Raw genomic sequence first — 14642 nt, 5'->3', positions numbered from 1 at the left:
GTGTCGGCAAGCCATAATGTTGATGGTGCCGGTCCTGACTCATACAGAGAGTTTGGTTGGGCTTTGTTTGAGGAGATAGGGTTTGGCCAAAGCACTTCCTATGTGTAAGGAGCTGGTGCTGGAACATCAGGGTGGAGGAGTTTGTGGGTTGGTGTTGGAATTATTACTGGGAAGTTCCTGACTGGCAACATTTAAATTAATCTCATGGTAACTTGAACTGTTTGTAGAGGGGAGAAATTCTCAACCTTAGCCTCGTGCGCTGGATGGAGATTTCTTTGGTTTCTCTGGGAAGATATCTTAGAGACTAACCAATTTATTTGAGCATCAGCTTTCGTGAGCTACAGCTCACTGCATCGGATGCATCCGATGAAGTGAGCTGTAGCTCCCGAAAGCGCATCCGATGAAGTGAGCTGTAGCTCCCGAAAGCGCATCCAATGCAGTGAGCTGTAGCTCCCGAAAGCGCATCCGATGAAGTGAGCTGTAGCTCCCGAAAGCGCATCCGATGAAGTGAGCTGTAGCTCCCGAAAGCGCATCCGATGAAGTGAGCTGTAGCTCCCGAAAGCTGATGCTCAGATAGATTGGTTAGTCTCTAAGGTGCCACAAGTCCTCCTTTTCTTTTTGCGAATACAGACTAACACAGCTGCTACTCTGAAATCTGGGAAGATATGTAACTGCTGTAGGTTGTCAGAGAGTGACTCAGCTGTGAAAAATGTAAGAGATAAAAAGATGACAATCAGTGTAAGCTTGCCCTATATTTCTACTGCTTTATTGTTCTTTAAGTGACATCACTGCGTGCTCATCTTTGTACAAGGGGCTCACAGTGCAAACACAATGCAGCTCACGTGGAATTGACCAGAGGAGGGTTATATTCTCTGGCTGTACTATTCACAGCACTAGGCTTGGCAGCAGGATGTGTTTTAAGGCAGTGGTTCCCAAACTTTAACAGTCCGTGAACTCCTTTCACAAAAATATCAAATCTCATGAACCCCCTCCTTAAAATGAATATTTCCATAAATTATAGAAGCATAAATTATAGAAGCAGTGATCTTGGAAATAATTTGGTTTTTTTATGACATTACACTTATTACACACTATTTATCATTACATTATTAATTTTATTACATTATGAAAATGGCAACACTCTTCCAAGATTTCACTTCTGTAGCTCATATCCTACATGTTTCATCAAGGAGTACCAGACGTGAAACAGCATGAAGGTATTTAAGAAGCCAACTCAAATCAAGAGTTCCTCCCACAAAGATTCGGGTCTTGAGCAGTCCAGGCAAACAACGCATGATTACAATACAACAAAGCTTAAACTTGTTCTGTCAGGAAGTCATGGTCACGGAGCTCGGGCTGCCGGCCCCCGCGCCTCACGGGGCTTGGGCTGCCGGCCCCCGCGGGGGTTGGAGTCCCTCGGGACAGCTCTGTCCCCCATTACAGAATTTTTTTCTGAGAACCCCCTGATACATTTCACAAACCCCAAGGGTTCACGAACCCCAGTTTGGGAACCACTGTTTTAAGGGATTTGAATGAAGAAAATTTTATGTTGCAAATCTTTGACTGTGAATATTATTAGGAGAGCTGCACATTTCTACCATAACTCAAAAAGATCTCCTTTATCATGTCTAGAGTTTCCTAAATAATTCATCTGTGCATGAGCCTGATCTATGTCAGCCCTGGGGAAATGTATTTCTGAAAAGAAGAAGGGCTGGAAAATGGAGGGGAGGCCCAAAGAAAGTCCAGATGCTACAAAGAGCCATGTGGTGGCTCGATAGGGGTCGCTGTGCCCTCTAGCACCGCTCTCCCCAGTGTTGCAGACGGTGGCGCTTGGGGGTGCTGTGCTGTAGGGAGCGGTGCTGGTGATTCCAGACTTTATGGGGCTGCAGTATCTTGTTATCCGCTGGGTGGGAGTGTAAAAGGACCAGCAGCAGCGGACTCGTGGCCCTTCTAGCCCCCCTCGCGAGATGTCTATCGTATGGGATTTTCCTTCCCTGCCGCCATGTTGACCGCGTCCGCGCCCTCCCTTTCCCGGATCTGCTCTATCTCAGCTGTCGAATTCTTTGGTCCCTGCCGGCGCCTGTCTGCCTCGTGGTGTAGAGACGCTACAGTTCCATTGGTGGGCGGGCTGAGAAGGGCATCTCATGAATATTCAGAAGGAGTGATGAATATTCATCACGTGGTGCTGGGGGCGGGGTAGGACGCTGGCGAAGTGACGGTCTCTTTCGGACTCTGGCCCCGGCGGCGGCAAGGCCCGGTTCGGGGGGTGCTGGGCTTATGGCTGTCGGGAGCGCAACGGTGGGGAGCGCCGGCAGCCGGTGAGTGGGAGCGGGGTGCAGTGGGGAGGGATATGGGGGCCGCGTTGGTTTGCGGGGGTAAGAGGTATGTGGGGGGCGTGTTTTCTGGCAGGGCGTGCAGGGGATATGGGGGTACGTTGGCTGGAGGGGGTACGGGGGATGTGGGGGTTCTTTGGCTGGTGGGGGTATAGGGTAGGGGCACGTTGGCTGGAGGGGGTACGGGGGATGTGGGGTTCTTTGGCTGGTGGGGGTATAGGGTAGGGGCACGTTGGCTGGAGGGGGTACGGGGGATGTGGGGTTCTTTGGCTGGTGGGGGTATAGGGTAGGGGCACGTTGGCTGGTGGGGGTATAGGGTAGGGGCACGTTGGCTGGAGGGGGTACGGGGGATGTGGGGTTCTTTGGCTGGTGGGGGTATAGGGTAGGGGCACGTTGGCTGGTGGGGGTATAGGGTAGGGGCACGTTGGCTGGAGGGGGTATAGGGTAGGGGCAAGTTGGCTGGAGGGGGTACAGGGGATGTGGGGGTTCTTTGGCTGGTGGGGGTATAGGGTAGGGGCACGTTGGCTGGAGGGGGTACGGGGGATGTGGGGTTCTTTGGCTGGTGGGGGTATAGGGTAGGGGTACGTTGGCTGGTGGGGGTATAGGGTAGGGGTACGTTGGCTGGTGGGGGTATAGGGTAGGGGCACGTTGGCTGGTGGGGGTATAGGGTAGGGGTACGTTGGCTGGAGGGGGTACGGGGGATGTGGGGTTCTTTGGCTGGTGGGGGTATAGGGTAGGGGCACGTTGGCTGGTGGGGGTATAGGGTAGGGGTACGTTGGCTGGAGGGGGTACGGGGGATGTGGGGGTTCTTTGGCTGGTGGGGGTATAGGGTAGGGGCAAGTTGGCTGGAGGGGGTACAGGGGATGTGGGGGTTCTTTGGCTGGTGGGGGTATAGGGTAGGGGCATGTTGGCTGGAGGGGGTACGGGGGATGTGGGGGTTCTTTGGCCGGTGGGGTATAGGGTAGAGGAACGTTGGCTGGAGCCCCCCCACATACCCCCCGCCAGCCAATATGCCCCCCACATACCCTGTACACGTGCCAGGCAATACCCTGTACCCCCGTCAGGCAACTTGCCCTCCATTGGTTGGCGGGGGTAGGGGGTGGGGGCATAGCTGGAAGCAGGACGGGAGGAAGAGGAGAGGGAAGCTGTGTGGTGTCCAGGATCCCAGAGGCTAGTCCAGGGTGGTGTGGGGCTGACTCAGCTGTCTGTGGGGGACTGGAAAGGAGCCTGAGTGTGTTCTGATATTACAGCAATAAGGGCCACACAAGTACCTAGATAGCTAGGGAAGGGGAGCTGGCAGAGAATGGGAGGTGGTGGTGGTGGGGTGTCCTTTGGATAGCAAAAGGTGGTTGCTGGGGGAAGAGCTGAGAGAGAGCCTGGAGGCTGATGTCCAGGATGGGAACGTGATGCAGAAGGAGATGTGAAACTAATGAAGGGAGTGTGACCCAGAAATGGGGGAATTGTTGGAGCAACAGAACAGGAAGATGGCTTTAGCCTCAGCACTTTAGTTAGACTTTAGGATCCAACTCAAGAGTCAGGTGGGCCAGTTTTCCAAGGGATTGTGAATAACTGGGCTTTACCTCTCCCCTAGACGGCATCATCTCTTTTTCCCCGTTCAGGTGTTTCATTGGCAGGACAAGTTAGATGCATCTTGCCAGAGTGTAAAATAGCCACACTTCTTGGGCATGTGCTGGAGGTAGATCTAGAATGCTGGAGCAGCAGCTTCTCTGATTCGCACTCAGTGGGTGGAATCAATCTCATCATCCAACCATAAGGCCTGGATCCTGCCTGAACCATGATGTGGGGCCAAGCCTATCCCAGCCTGTAGAAGGCACAGGAAAGGATTCATATTCTCCAACATGAAGAGCCATCTTGGCTACTTCCTTTGGGATCCTCCGGCACAAATGCTCTGCTGTGGAATCCCTGACTAATGAATTCTTATTAACGCACTTGACCCCTGACTGGCTTGCTGGCCTTGGACCAAGCAGGTGTATCTTCCATGGGGCAGCTCTGCAGTTTGTTCTCTTGGCATGTAGAGTCCTTTATTTTGAGGATCACTGCACTCCTGGTGCCCCGAGGCTAGTCCGTGGCCTCTCCTGCAACTGTCATTGGGGATGTCACTGGGACATATGACCAGGGAAGTGTATAAAAATATTGCTCGGGCATGTAGGAATGAAATCAGGAGGGCCAAATCGCACCTGGAGCTGCAGCTAGCAAGAGATGTCAAGAGTAACAAGAAGGGTTTCTTCAGGTATGTTGGCAACAAGAAGAAAGCCAAGGAACGTGTGGGCCCCTTACTGAATGAGGGAGGCAACCTAGTGACAGAGGATATGGAAAAAGCTAATGTGCTCAATGCTTTTTTTGCCTCTGTCTTCACTAACAAGGACAGCTCCCAGACTGCTGCGCTGGGCATCACAACATGGGGAGTAGATGGCCAGCCCTCTGTGGAGAAAGAGGTGGTTAGGGACTATTTAGAAAAGCTGGATGTGCACAAGTCCATGGGGCCGGACGAGTTGCATCCGAGAGTGCTAAAGGAATTGGCGGCTGTGATTGCAGAGCCATTGGCCATATCTTTGAAAACTTGTGGTGAACGGGGGGAGTCCCAGATGACTGGAAAAAGGCTAATGTGGTGCCAATCTTTAAAAAAGGGAAGAAGGAGGATCCAGGGAACTACAGGCCAGTCAGCCTCACCTCAGTCCCCGGAAAAATCATGGAGCAGGTCCTCAAGGAATCAATCCTGAAGCACTTACATGAGAGGAAAGTGATCAGGAACAGTCAGCATGGATTCACCAAGGGAAGGTCATGCCTGACTAATCTAATCGCCTTCTATGATGAGATTACTGGTTCTGTGGATGAAGGGAAAGCAGAGGATGTATTGTTTGTTGACTTTGGCAAAGCTTTTGACACGGTCTCCCGCAGTATTCTTGTCAGCAAGTTAAAGAAGTATGGGCTGGATGAATGCACTATAAGGTGGGTAGAAAGTTGGCTAGATTGTTGGGCTCAACGGGTAGTGATCAATAGCTCCATGTCTAGTTGGCAGCCGGTGTCAAGTGGAGTGCCCCAGGGTTCGGTCCTGGGGCCGGTTTTGTTCAATATCTTCCTAAATGATCTGGAGGATGGTGTGGATTGCACTCTCAGCAAATTTGCGGATGATACTAAACTGGGAGGAGCGGTAGATACGCTGGAGGGCAGGGATAGGATACAGAGGGACCTAGACATATTGGAGGATTGGGCCAAAAGAAATCTGATGAGGTTCAATAAGGATAAGTGCAGGGTCCTGCACTTAGGACGGAAGAACTCAATGCACAGCTACAGACTAGGGGCCGAATGGCTAGGCAGCACTTCTGCGGAAAAGGATCTAGGGGTGACAGTGGACGAGAAGCTGGATATGAGTCAGCAGTGTGCCCTTGTTGCCAAGAAGGCCAATGGCATTTTGGGATGTATAAGTAGGGGCATAGCGAGCAGATCGAGGGACGTGATCGTCCCCCTCTATTCGATTTTGGGCCCCACACTACAAGAAGGATGTGGATAAATTGGAGAGAGTCCAGCGAAGGGCAACAAAAATTATTAGGGGTCTGGAACACATGACTTATGAGGAGAGGCTGAGGGAACTGGGATTGTTTAGTCTGCAGAAGACAAGAATGAGGGGGGATTTGATAGCTGCTTTCAACTACCTGAGAGGTGGTTCCAGAGAGGATGGTTCTAGACTATTCTCAGTGGTAGAAGAGGACAGGACAAGGAGTAATGGTCTCAAGTTGCAGTGGGGGAGGTTTAGGTTGGATATTAGGAAAAACTTTTTCACTAGGAGGGTGGTGAAACACCGGAATGCGTTACCTAGGGAGGTGGTAGAGTCTCCTTCCTTAGAAGTTTTTAAGGTCAGGCTTGACAAAGCCCTGGCCGGGATGATTTAATTGGGGATTGGTCCTGCTTTGAGCAGGGGGTTGGACTAGATGACCTTCTGAGGTCTCTTCCAACCCTGATATTCTATGATTCTATGTGAGGCTCCTCCATTGAGGTAGAGGAAGGGTTGATAGAGTCTGGTTCCAGGGAAGCAGGCCCTGGGGTGGGGTGGAGCAGAGATGGCTACTTCTCTGTAAAAGGCAGATTACATAGTGCACCTTCAGGAGTCTAGTGCCTGCTTGCTAACCTCACTCTCCTGCTCTTTCTTTCTCTCTCTCAGCAGGCCCCAACCCCAGCTGGACCTACAGTTCCTGCAACGCTTCCGGAAGATCCAGGCCATCTTGTTTCCCAGATGGTCCTCCCAGAATGTGCTCATGTTCCTGACCCTGCTGAGCATTGCCCTGTTGGGTGAGCTAGTGAATGGCTGGCCTGGATTGGGCTGGGCTGGGGGACGGAGGGGAGGCGTGCAAGTCCAGGCCTTTCACTGGGGCATGCTTCTTGGCACTCCTCCACCGTGCCTCCTCAGTCCTTCATTTTCCCTCTGTTTTTCTTGTCTCCCAGAGCAGTTGGTCATTTACCAGGTTGGATTGATCCCCAGCCAGTACTACAGGGTCTTGGGGAGCAAGGACTTCTCTGGGTTCAAAACCCTGACTGCGATTGCTGCGATACTCATCGTACTCAATTCCACGGTAAGAGAGGCATGTGCTTCTAGAGGGCTAGGGAGAGCAAAGAGGGACCCTATGGTAAGACAGTAACGCTTCCTCGTCTTCACTCTTAGGATGGGGAGGAACAGAGAGGGACCCTATAAAAAAGGAGAGCCCTCCGTAGGCTGAAGCATGTGCTCTCAAGCCTGGGTTCTCCAGATGGCCTGGGATCCCTTGTCAGCTTTACTCCTGGTGGAATTCTGGACTACTGCATGTGTGCATAATTAATGAGCCATGCATATTTTAAATTTTTTATGCAGAAAAAGCTTCTGCCAAAATGTTGCTGCAGTTCTGCCTTTTGCCCACCAGAGGACTGTCAAGGCTGATTCCTCTGGCACTTTGAGTACAGAAGGTGGGGGCCTGCAAGGATTGTAAAAATTAATACTGGCCACTTCAGGCTTGTATTAAACTCCCAAGGTTACAGCTTTTCTCTGACCTTGGATGGGTAGATGCTGCCATCACCCAAGTGAAAAACCCGTTTGAGGACCCAAGAAGGCGCACTTGGGAATTCCTTCCTGTGGGGTACCCTCAAGCCCTTTCACCCCCACCCCGGGGAAGAACTGAGGAAAAAAAACAAAGGTTTAATTAGCTGGTGGCAACAGCTGATTTCAACGTGTGCACAAACCTCTTAGGACACAAAAATCCAATCCTGTTCTTAAAAAGGTACATTTTATTAAAAACAAAAAGAAAGAAAATACATCTGGAAAGTCAGGCTGTTGCTAGATTTAAAAAAAAAACAAACCACCATTTACAAGGATTAAGCATCAAGAATAACGTTCTTGAGGTCCAACTTAAAGGTTACAAGCAAAACAAAAGCATTTGGGGTCAGCACAGAGGAGTCCATAAGCTATAAAGAGATAAACCTAATCGCATCTGCCTAGACATTTCCTGGTTTACTAACATGTCTGGGATTTCAAATGAGTAATTTCTAGGTATGACACCGATGATTTTTCATACCTGGCCCAAAGCTTCTTACAGCATAACTGTCTGCCTCTCCCCAAGAACAACAACAACAGACAGACAAAGGGGAGTCTTGTTTCAATTTTAAAAAGTTCTAGCCTTCCCATTGGCTCTTTTGGCCAGGTGCCTACTCACTTGCTTTTACCTTTGCATCGCAGTGAGATTTTTAACCCTTTACAGGTAAAGCAAGTAGAGAACAGCTACTAAGAGAAATTTTATAGCTAACTGGTGGGCTGGATCCATAAAAGGGAGCTTCCTCCCTCCCCCCTTTCATTTATCACAAGGGTGCTGTGGGGCAAGAACAGCAGAAGCTCCCAGCAGAAAATAACTTCTGCAGTTCTGCCTTTTACTCACCAGAAGGCGTTGTGGTGATAGAACTCAGCAGCAGCTCCCAGCCAGCTAGGGAAGAGAAAGAGCCTGCCTTCTTCACAGCACCTGTTAGGCCAGGTCAGGAGACAGGGGCTATAGGGAGACAGTGTGGGGCGCTGGGGGAGTCAGACGGGGGCTCATAAGGGCTAGTATGGGAGGACAGACTGGGGCAGGGGCTGAATGGGAGTGGAGGAACAGGCCCACGGTGAGGGGGAGGGAGGTGTAGGGCCACATGGTGATGGGGGAGTGCAGAGCTACAGAGGGTGGTTAAGTGGGGGTACAGAGCGACGGGGAGGGGGTACAGAGCCACATGGGAGTGGGTATCTGAGTGGGGGTGGAGGGACACATGTAGACAGGGGGTGCAAGGACACAGGGATGCTGGAATATATGGGGATGGGGCAGATGTGTCTGAGTGGGAGAGGCTAAGGGTCAGCCTGGGTGTGCATGGGGGAAGCTCGCTAACAATTCCTCCTCACCCCCCAACAAAACCTGTTCCATACTTTTCCTACCCATATCCAACAGCCCTCCAAGTTAACACCCAGGCTCCTTCCCAACAATTTACTTTCCTCTCCCTTACCTTCTCTGTTACCCCCGACTGCCCCAAGCCTTTGCACTGTTTCTGGGGCGTGAAGGAAATACAGTTCTGTATTGTAGTTTAAATGAATTATTATTTAGAGTTCTGTATTAATATGCCTAATAAGGAATCTATTTGTCAAAAAACATTTCCTGGATCTTTTTTTGATGTCTGTATTGTTAGACATACTTGCCGACGGGTATTTTGAAATAAATGACAAAAAATAATTGAAACTGTTGTGATTTATATTGTTGTTTTGACAAATAAAATATGCAGAATATTAAAATATTGTGTGCAGAATTTTTAATTTTTTGGCACAGAATTCCTCCAGGAGTACAGCTCGCAACGTTGCTCTTGGACCTTAGTGCCCAAGGGGAGGGACTGAGACTCCCTTCTGCCCTGTGCAGACAGCTGAATGTGGAATGGGCTATTTAGTTTTTTATTTCTGATTCATTTTGGATTTGTATCATTAAATGATTGCTCTCCCTGCCCCTCTTTCTGTCTCTCTTTGCCTCATCCCAGCTGAAAAGCTTGGACCAGTTTATCTGTAACCTGATGTATGTGAGCTGGAGGAAGACGCTCACCGAATACCTTCATGGCTACTATTTCCAGGGCCAGGTGTATTACACCCTGAACGTGCTGCGTGAGGACATCGATAATCCGTAGGCTGTTCGAAACTTCTTTCAGCCTCTTGCTTGGTGTCTCCTGAACTGCTTCTCACTCTTTGGCTGTCATGTCTGTGTATCTGGCTACCCTTGGTAGGGGGCTGTTTTGAGCTCTCTGTGTGTGTAATTCTGCTCTGTGGGTTTTTCTGTAGGGCTGGGTGGCCTGGGTCCCTATCTCTGTGCCTGGTGGGAGGCAGCTCCTGACAGAGAAAACTCTTCATTGCCAAAAGATCTCAGTGCCTGCAGGTTGACAGAAAGTGCTGTTGTTTCTGTTGGTGGGTCGTCTTCTGTGCTGCCTGGTCTTTCCTGCCTCATGCAGCTCCCCCTGCCCCCACAGCCAGCTCCCTCCCGCAGGGCCTTGCTTCCCTCTCAAAGACTCTGCTCCCCCTGGTAGGGATGTGAGGTCATCCTTTGGGCTGGTGCTTTGCCCGGGGTAAATCCTTCCTCTTTGACAGGGCTCAAATACGGAGCAAGGAAAATATGCCCACTTGAGGCTTAAAATAATGAGACTAGTTATTTGCACAGTGGTGTTGGTTATAAACAAGACTCCATGTGCTGTGCAGCATGTTATCCTGTGGAAGGGACCTTGGAACCATACAGCTGGTTCCCCTCCGCCTTCTTCCCCCCTCTCCCCAGTCCAGTTGGGACAGGCTTCTTTGTTTGTTTTGATCTTAAACTACTCAGAATTTTTAATTTGATGCAGGTGTTTTTCTAAGAGGTTTTGACAGGCAGGCAGGGGTCAGGCAGGGCTTTTGACACCTGGGAAAGGCTTGGGAGTTGGCTTTGTTTCTTGCAGTAGAGGCATTTAGAACTCGAGAAGGGGGTGTATCTTCTCTTTTCTGTCCCCTTTTGGGCAGAGTCAACGTGACTTTGAACTTGGGAGTAGTGGGTGGAGAGTTGAATTCCTCATAGTTCATCTCAGCAAACTTTGACAATTGGCTTCTCCATTACACCCCACTGCAATATTTGCCACTGCATCAACAAGCAGGGGAGAGGAGGAGTATATTAGCTGGATGATTCTGATAAAATGATGAGCAGCTAAATAGTTAATGTTGTCATTTGAATCAACATCCTTAGGCTTTTGAGAGGTCCCTCCATTTAGCTGTCACCCCTGCCAAAGCTATTGTTTCAGGCTGCCTATAGATTTGTGAAGTCAACACTGTGTTAGTTGCACTCGTATCACGGTTGGAGAGAATAGGGGCTGTATGTTTTTTTTTTATTTCACTACAAATATTTAATCCAGAATCTGAACAAAAAAAAAAATGCAATCTGTAGCAAGTTACATGGCTGCATAATGACATTATGGCTGAGGAATGGGTACTTCAGACTTGGATAGCTAGTGATAGAATTCACTTCTCTTACTGGTGACCCCTCCAAGGGAATTGAGCTGAGCCCAGAGATAGTTACAGGAAATGATTGCTTAATGGGGACCATAACTCTTGTTAATGGAGATGACTTCAGGTAATTTAGTCCTCTCAAGTAAGAGGATCATGATCATTCTGTAATAAAAGTGATTTAGCACCACATCTGTGTGGGATGGAGATACAGGAGTGGCACTGAACTATGATTCTCCAGCCATGACTGGAGCTGCCACCCACCTCAAAAAATGTTTGTTGCTGACAAAACTTTGCACTAGACCAAACTTGCAGAAACAAGTTTAGAAAGTAGTGCCTAAGGTCAAGACACCTGGATGCCTCGTTAGTGTGATAGGCACTATCGGTGCAGAGCATGGATCAAAACCAAAAACTCATGCACACCCAGCTGTTCCTTCAGGGAAGGAACAGAGAGGCCCCTCACCAGACTTATCTTAGTCAAATGTTTGCTTTTAATCTTGGGATGTGCACTATATAATCAGGGCCCCCTCGGTTCCTCAGCAACATGGGACCACATTGTACGGAAGCAAGTCCTAAATTCTGCGGCAGAATGAATGTGTTGCTATGGAATACTCCTCATTCCCCACCGCCAAACAAATGTGTTCTGTTATGGCTCATAATTGAAAATATTCCAGGACATAAATGTGTCTGATGGGTTTTCCTCAGGGATCTTCCTCTGCACCAGGAAGTTAGAGGCTAAGCAGTAATGGTGAGGTGGTGTCTTGTTAGCTCACACAAAGTCCCCAGTTTGATTTACAATCTCCCTTTCTTTCTCTCTCACTCCCCTCTGTGTGGGGGGGAATAAGTAGATGGGCACCATCAGGGTATCACATCCAAACAGCTCAGAGTTCTAGCAGGGTATCCGAATTAATATTACTTATATAGAGCTATAAATGTTGTTTAACAGACAAAGGAAAGACAACATTCCTGCCCCGGGTTTCCAGTCTAGTTAAAATGTAACTGAATGAGAGATGATCACAAACACTTGTGAGGAGGGAGGGTGGCAGCAGTAAGATCAGTGTATGATGGAGCAGCATAAAAACAAAAAGCTGGTGCTGTTTTGGGGTTGCAGAGGGAGCATGTCAGAGTTAAGAAGGGGAGAGTCTCCCTCCCCCTGGCTCTAGGGAAACCGTGCCTCCTGTACTGTGTTGGTTCAGGGCACCTCCTTTCCAGGCAGGTATTGACAAATTGGAAGGAGTTCAAAGGAGAGCAATGAAAGTGTGGGATTGATTTATGGAGAAAGTTTTGAAAAAATATGTGTAGCTTGCATAAAGGGCCAGCCTACATGCCAAACATAATCCGGTCAAGCAGCTCATTACAGCAGGGTCAGCCTTTGGCAGTGTGGTTAGGGCCCCTCACTGTGTTGTTAACTGGTATGTCTAATCAGGCTAAGGGGGCTGGCAGTGACTTGGTGGATTTTGTAGTGCACATGGGGCCCCAAGAGATGGCTAAGTAGGTTGTGAGCACCATGCGGGGAGAAGGGTGATTCAGGATGGGCTAAAGGGTAAAACTGGGAATGGGATGAAGATAATGAAAGGAACATTGTGCCTGGGTGGTGTTAGTGGCATCTTAATAAGTCCTGTCAGGTTGTGGAATGGTTTCGCAAGGGAAGTGGTAGAAGCCCCATTACTTCCTCAAAAACTGGATTGGACAAAACCCTGAGACTAGACAATGGAACAGCCCTGCCCAGTGTGTGGGATGGAAGTGGTGGGGGAAGGAACTAGGTGCGTCCTGACAGGGCTTTATCATCTCTTGTTCTGATTTGTTCTTGCTTTCATACTTGGCTTTAACAGTCAGTGTTGTTTTATGTCGAGCAGAGACCAGCGAATCAGTCAGGATGTGGAGAGGTTCTGCAGACAGCTAAGCTCCATGGCCAGTAAACTCATCATCTCTCCTTTTACGCTGGGCTACTACACCTATCAGTGCTTTCAGAGGTAGGATCTCTGCACCTTCCCATTGGAGTACTGCACCTCTCAGAGCTGCTTTCATATCATCCCTGGGAGTGCTATGGTCCTCAGAACTTAGTGGTTGGGAATTTGAAGCCTGGCACTAGTACGTGGTGTGGGATTCCTGGCACTGATCTGGTGGGGTGACTCTGACTATGCTGGAGCAGGAGGGGGGTAGAGTTCCTAGTCCTAGTGTACTGGGGTTCATGTGTAGGGTTCCCAGCAATAGTGGGGTGGGTGTTGCTCTGACTGCACTCCCAGTCTAGTGTGCGGCCTTTCCTGGGTTTGCTAACTAACCTCTCTCCATCTTCCCCTTTAGCACTGGCTGGCTGGGCCCAGTAAGTATCTTTGGGTATTTTGTCATTGGGACTGTTGTTAACAAGGTGCTGATGAGTCCCATTGTGTCGAAACTGGTGCATCAGGAGAAGCTGGAGGGGGATTTCAGGTGAGTGGTCGGAGTCTTGCTGTCACTGACCCTTCCTTTCTGGAATTGCTCTGTTTAATGCCAGCCTGGTCATCCCCCAGTCCAGTGCACTCAGTGTGTGACCCAGATGTGGCTAATCTCCTCCCTGCTCCTCTGACTAAGCAAATCAGCCTGCTCAGCTCCTTTGAGTGCACAGCCAGCCCACTGAACCCAGCCTCAGAGAGACCCATCTGGAATCAACCTGCTAAGCCCCAGCCATCCCTGCCACTAGAGTGTGACCTGGTGAGACAGCGCCCCTGGGTCTCTGTTGGTCCAGCTGTCAGTGTTTTCCACTGATCCCTCACTGCTGCTGCTAATTGCAGTGAGGTGCTGTGGTGTAGAGGGAGCACGGAGCTTCTGTTAAATTGGATCTTGATCCACGTTCACCAAGGATGGTGGCTGAGACTTGAGGCATTGCTCTTCCTCCCACCACACACATGCACTTACCTTCATGATGTGCCTGAAATCCCCACACACACCCTAGGTCTTCTAAATCTCTCCTTACACTTTGGGGCATAAACTGTGGAAAGGTATTGTATCAATGACCAGGTGCATTGTAAGGGTTTGACAGCTTCCTCTATAGCATCCATCACTGTCAGAGGTGTGGATGCCGGATTAGATGGGCTCATTTATCTGATCCAGTGTATCTCGGATACTGGGCTAGTAAACAAGATATGGAATACTGGACTGTCCCAGCGAGTGGGATGCCAATGGTCCAGTGCGATTGGTGCAGAAGGTAGGAGACCAAACTAGACCACTGATCTGACCTGCTCTGATGGTACCTATGTATAGGGCAGTGTAGTGCCCTTCTGAACCTTGCTCAAGGCCCCTGGCCCTATGTTCAGGCCCATTCCTGGGCTAAGAATCTGTCAGGTCACTCACCATGATGGCAGGAGCAGGAATGGATTTTTCTGTTGCAGGGATGTTCATTGTTTATCCTGTGGGGTGGTCGCATCTCACGTTTTGGTTTGCGTTGTGCAGGTTCAAGCACATGCAGATTCGTGTAAATGCAGAGCCAGCTGCTTTCTACAGGTAAATGATGGATTAACCTGTTTCTTCTCATCTCTTCTCGTGGATCCTCCCAGCTCCTAGAATAACTGCTCAGTTCACGCGTTCCAGAACAGTAAGGGAAGGGACCTATCCTGTTGCTTGCACTGCCTCGTCCTGTCCTTTTTGTTTAAAAGCTCTTGTCCCTGCCCCCTGTGCTTGGTACCAAGTCTCTAACTTGCTGCTCTGCTATGATCCCACTATGATCCAAGTACAGGGCCTGTGCTGGGTCCTACCTTTCCTTTAAGAAACAGTGCCTGTAGGAGAGTTTCCTAGACCTGTGATTGTGCCACAGTGCCTTCCTTTGG

At 49.6% G+C, this 14642-nt stretch overlaps 1 protein-coding gene across 10 annotated transcripts in view; it reads left to right on the top strand.

Moving 5' to 3' along the window:
- Window positions 1-2000: 2000 nt before the first annotated feature.
- Window positions 2001-14642, top strand: part of ABCD4 (ATP binding cassette subfamily D member 4) — a 34551-nt gene continuing 21909 nt past the window's right edge. Inside the window, exons 1-8 of one of the 10 annotated variants that reach the window (XM_073349148.1) lie at window positions 2007-2318; window positions 4982-5303; window positions 6514-6641; window positions 6795-6922; window positions 9363-9502; window positions 12696-12812; window positions 13144-13269; window positions 14269-14319. In XM_073349148.1, coding sequence (XP_073205249.1) covers window positions 5044-5303; window positions 6514-6641; window positions 6795-6922; window positions 9363-9502; window positions 12696-12812; window positions 13144-13269; window positions 14269-14319 — 950 coding nt within the window. In that variant the 5' untranslated portion in view covers window positions 2007-2318; window positions 4982-5043. The other 9 variants (XM_073349151.1, XM_073349149.1, XM_073349150.1 and 6 more) reach the window with 9 other exon arrangements.

Source organism: Lepidochelys kempii, chromosome 6, assembly GCF_965140265.1.
Source record: "Lepidochelys kempii isolate rLepKem1 chromosome 6, rLepKem1.hap2, whole genome shotgun sequence".
NCBI lineage: Eukaryota > Metazoa > Chordata > Testudines > Cheloniidae > Lepidochelys > Lepidochelys kempii.
The sequence above is the reverse complement of the archived record's forward strand: the minus strand, read 5'-3'. Positions and strand labels throughout refer to the sequence as shown.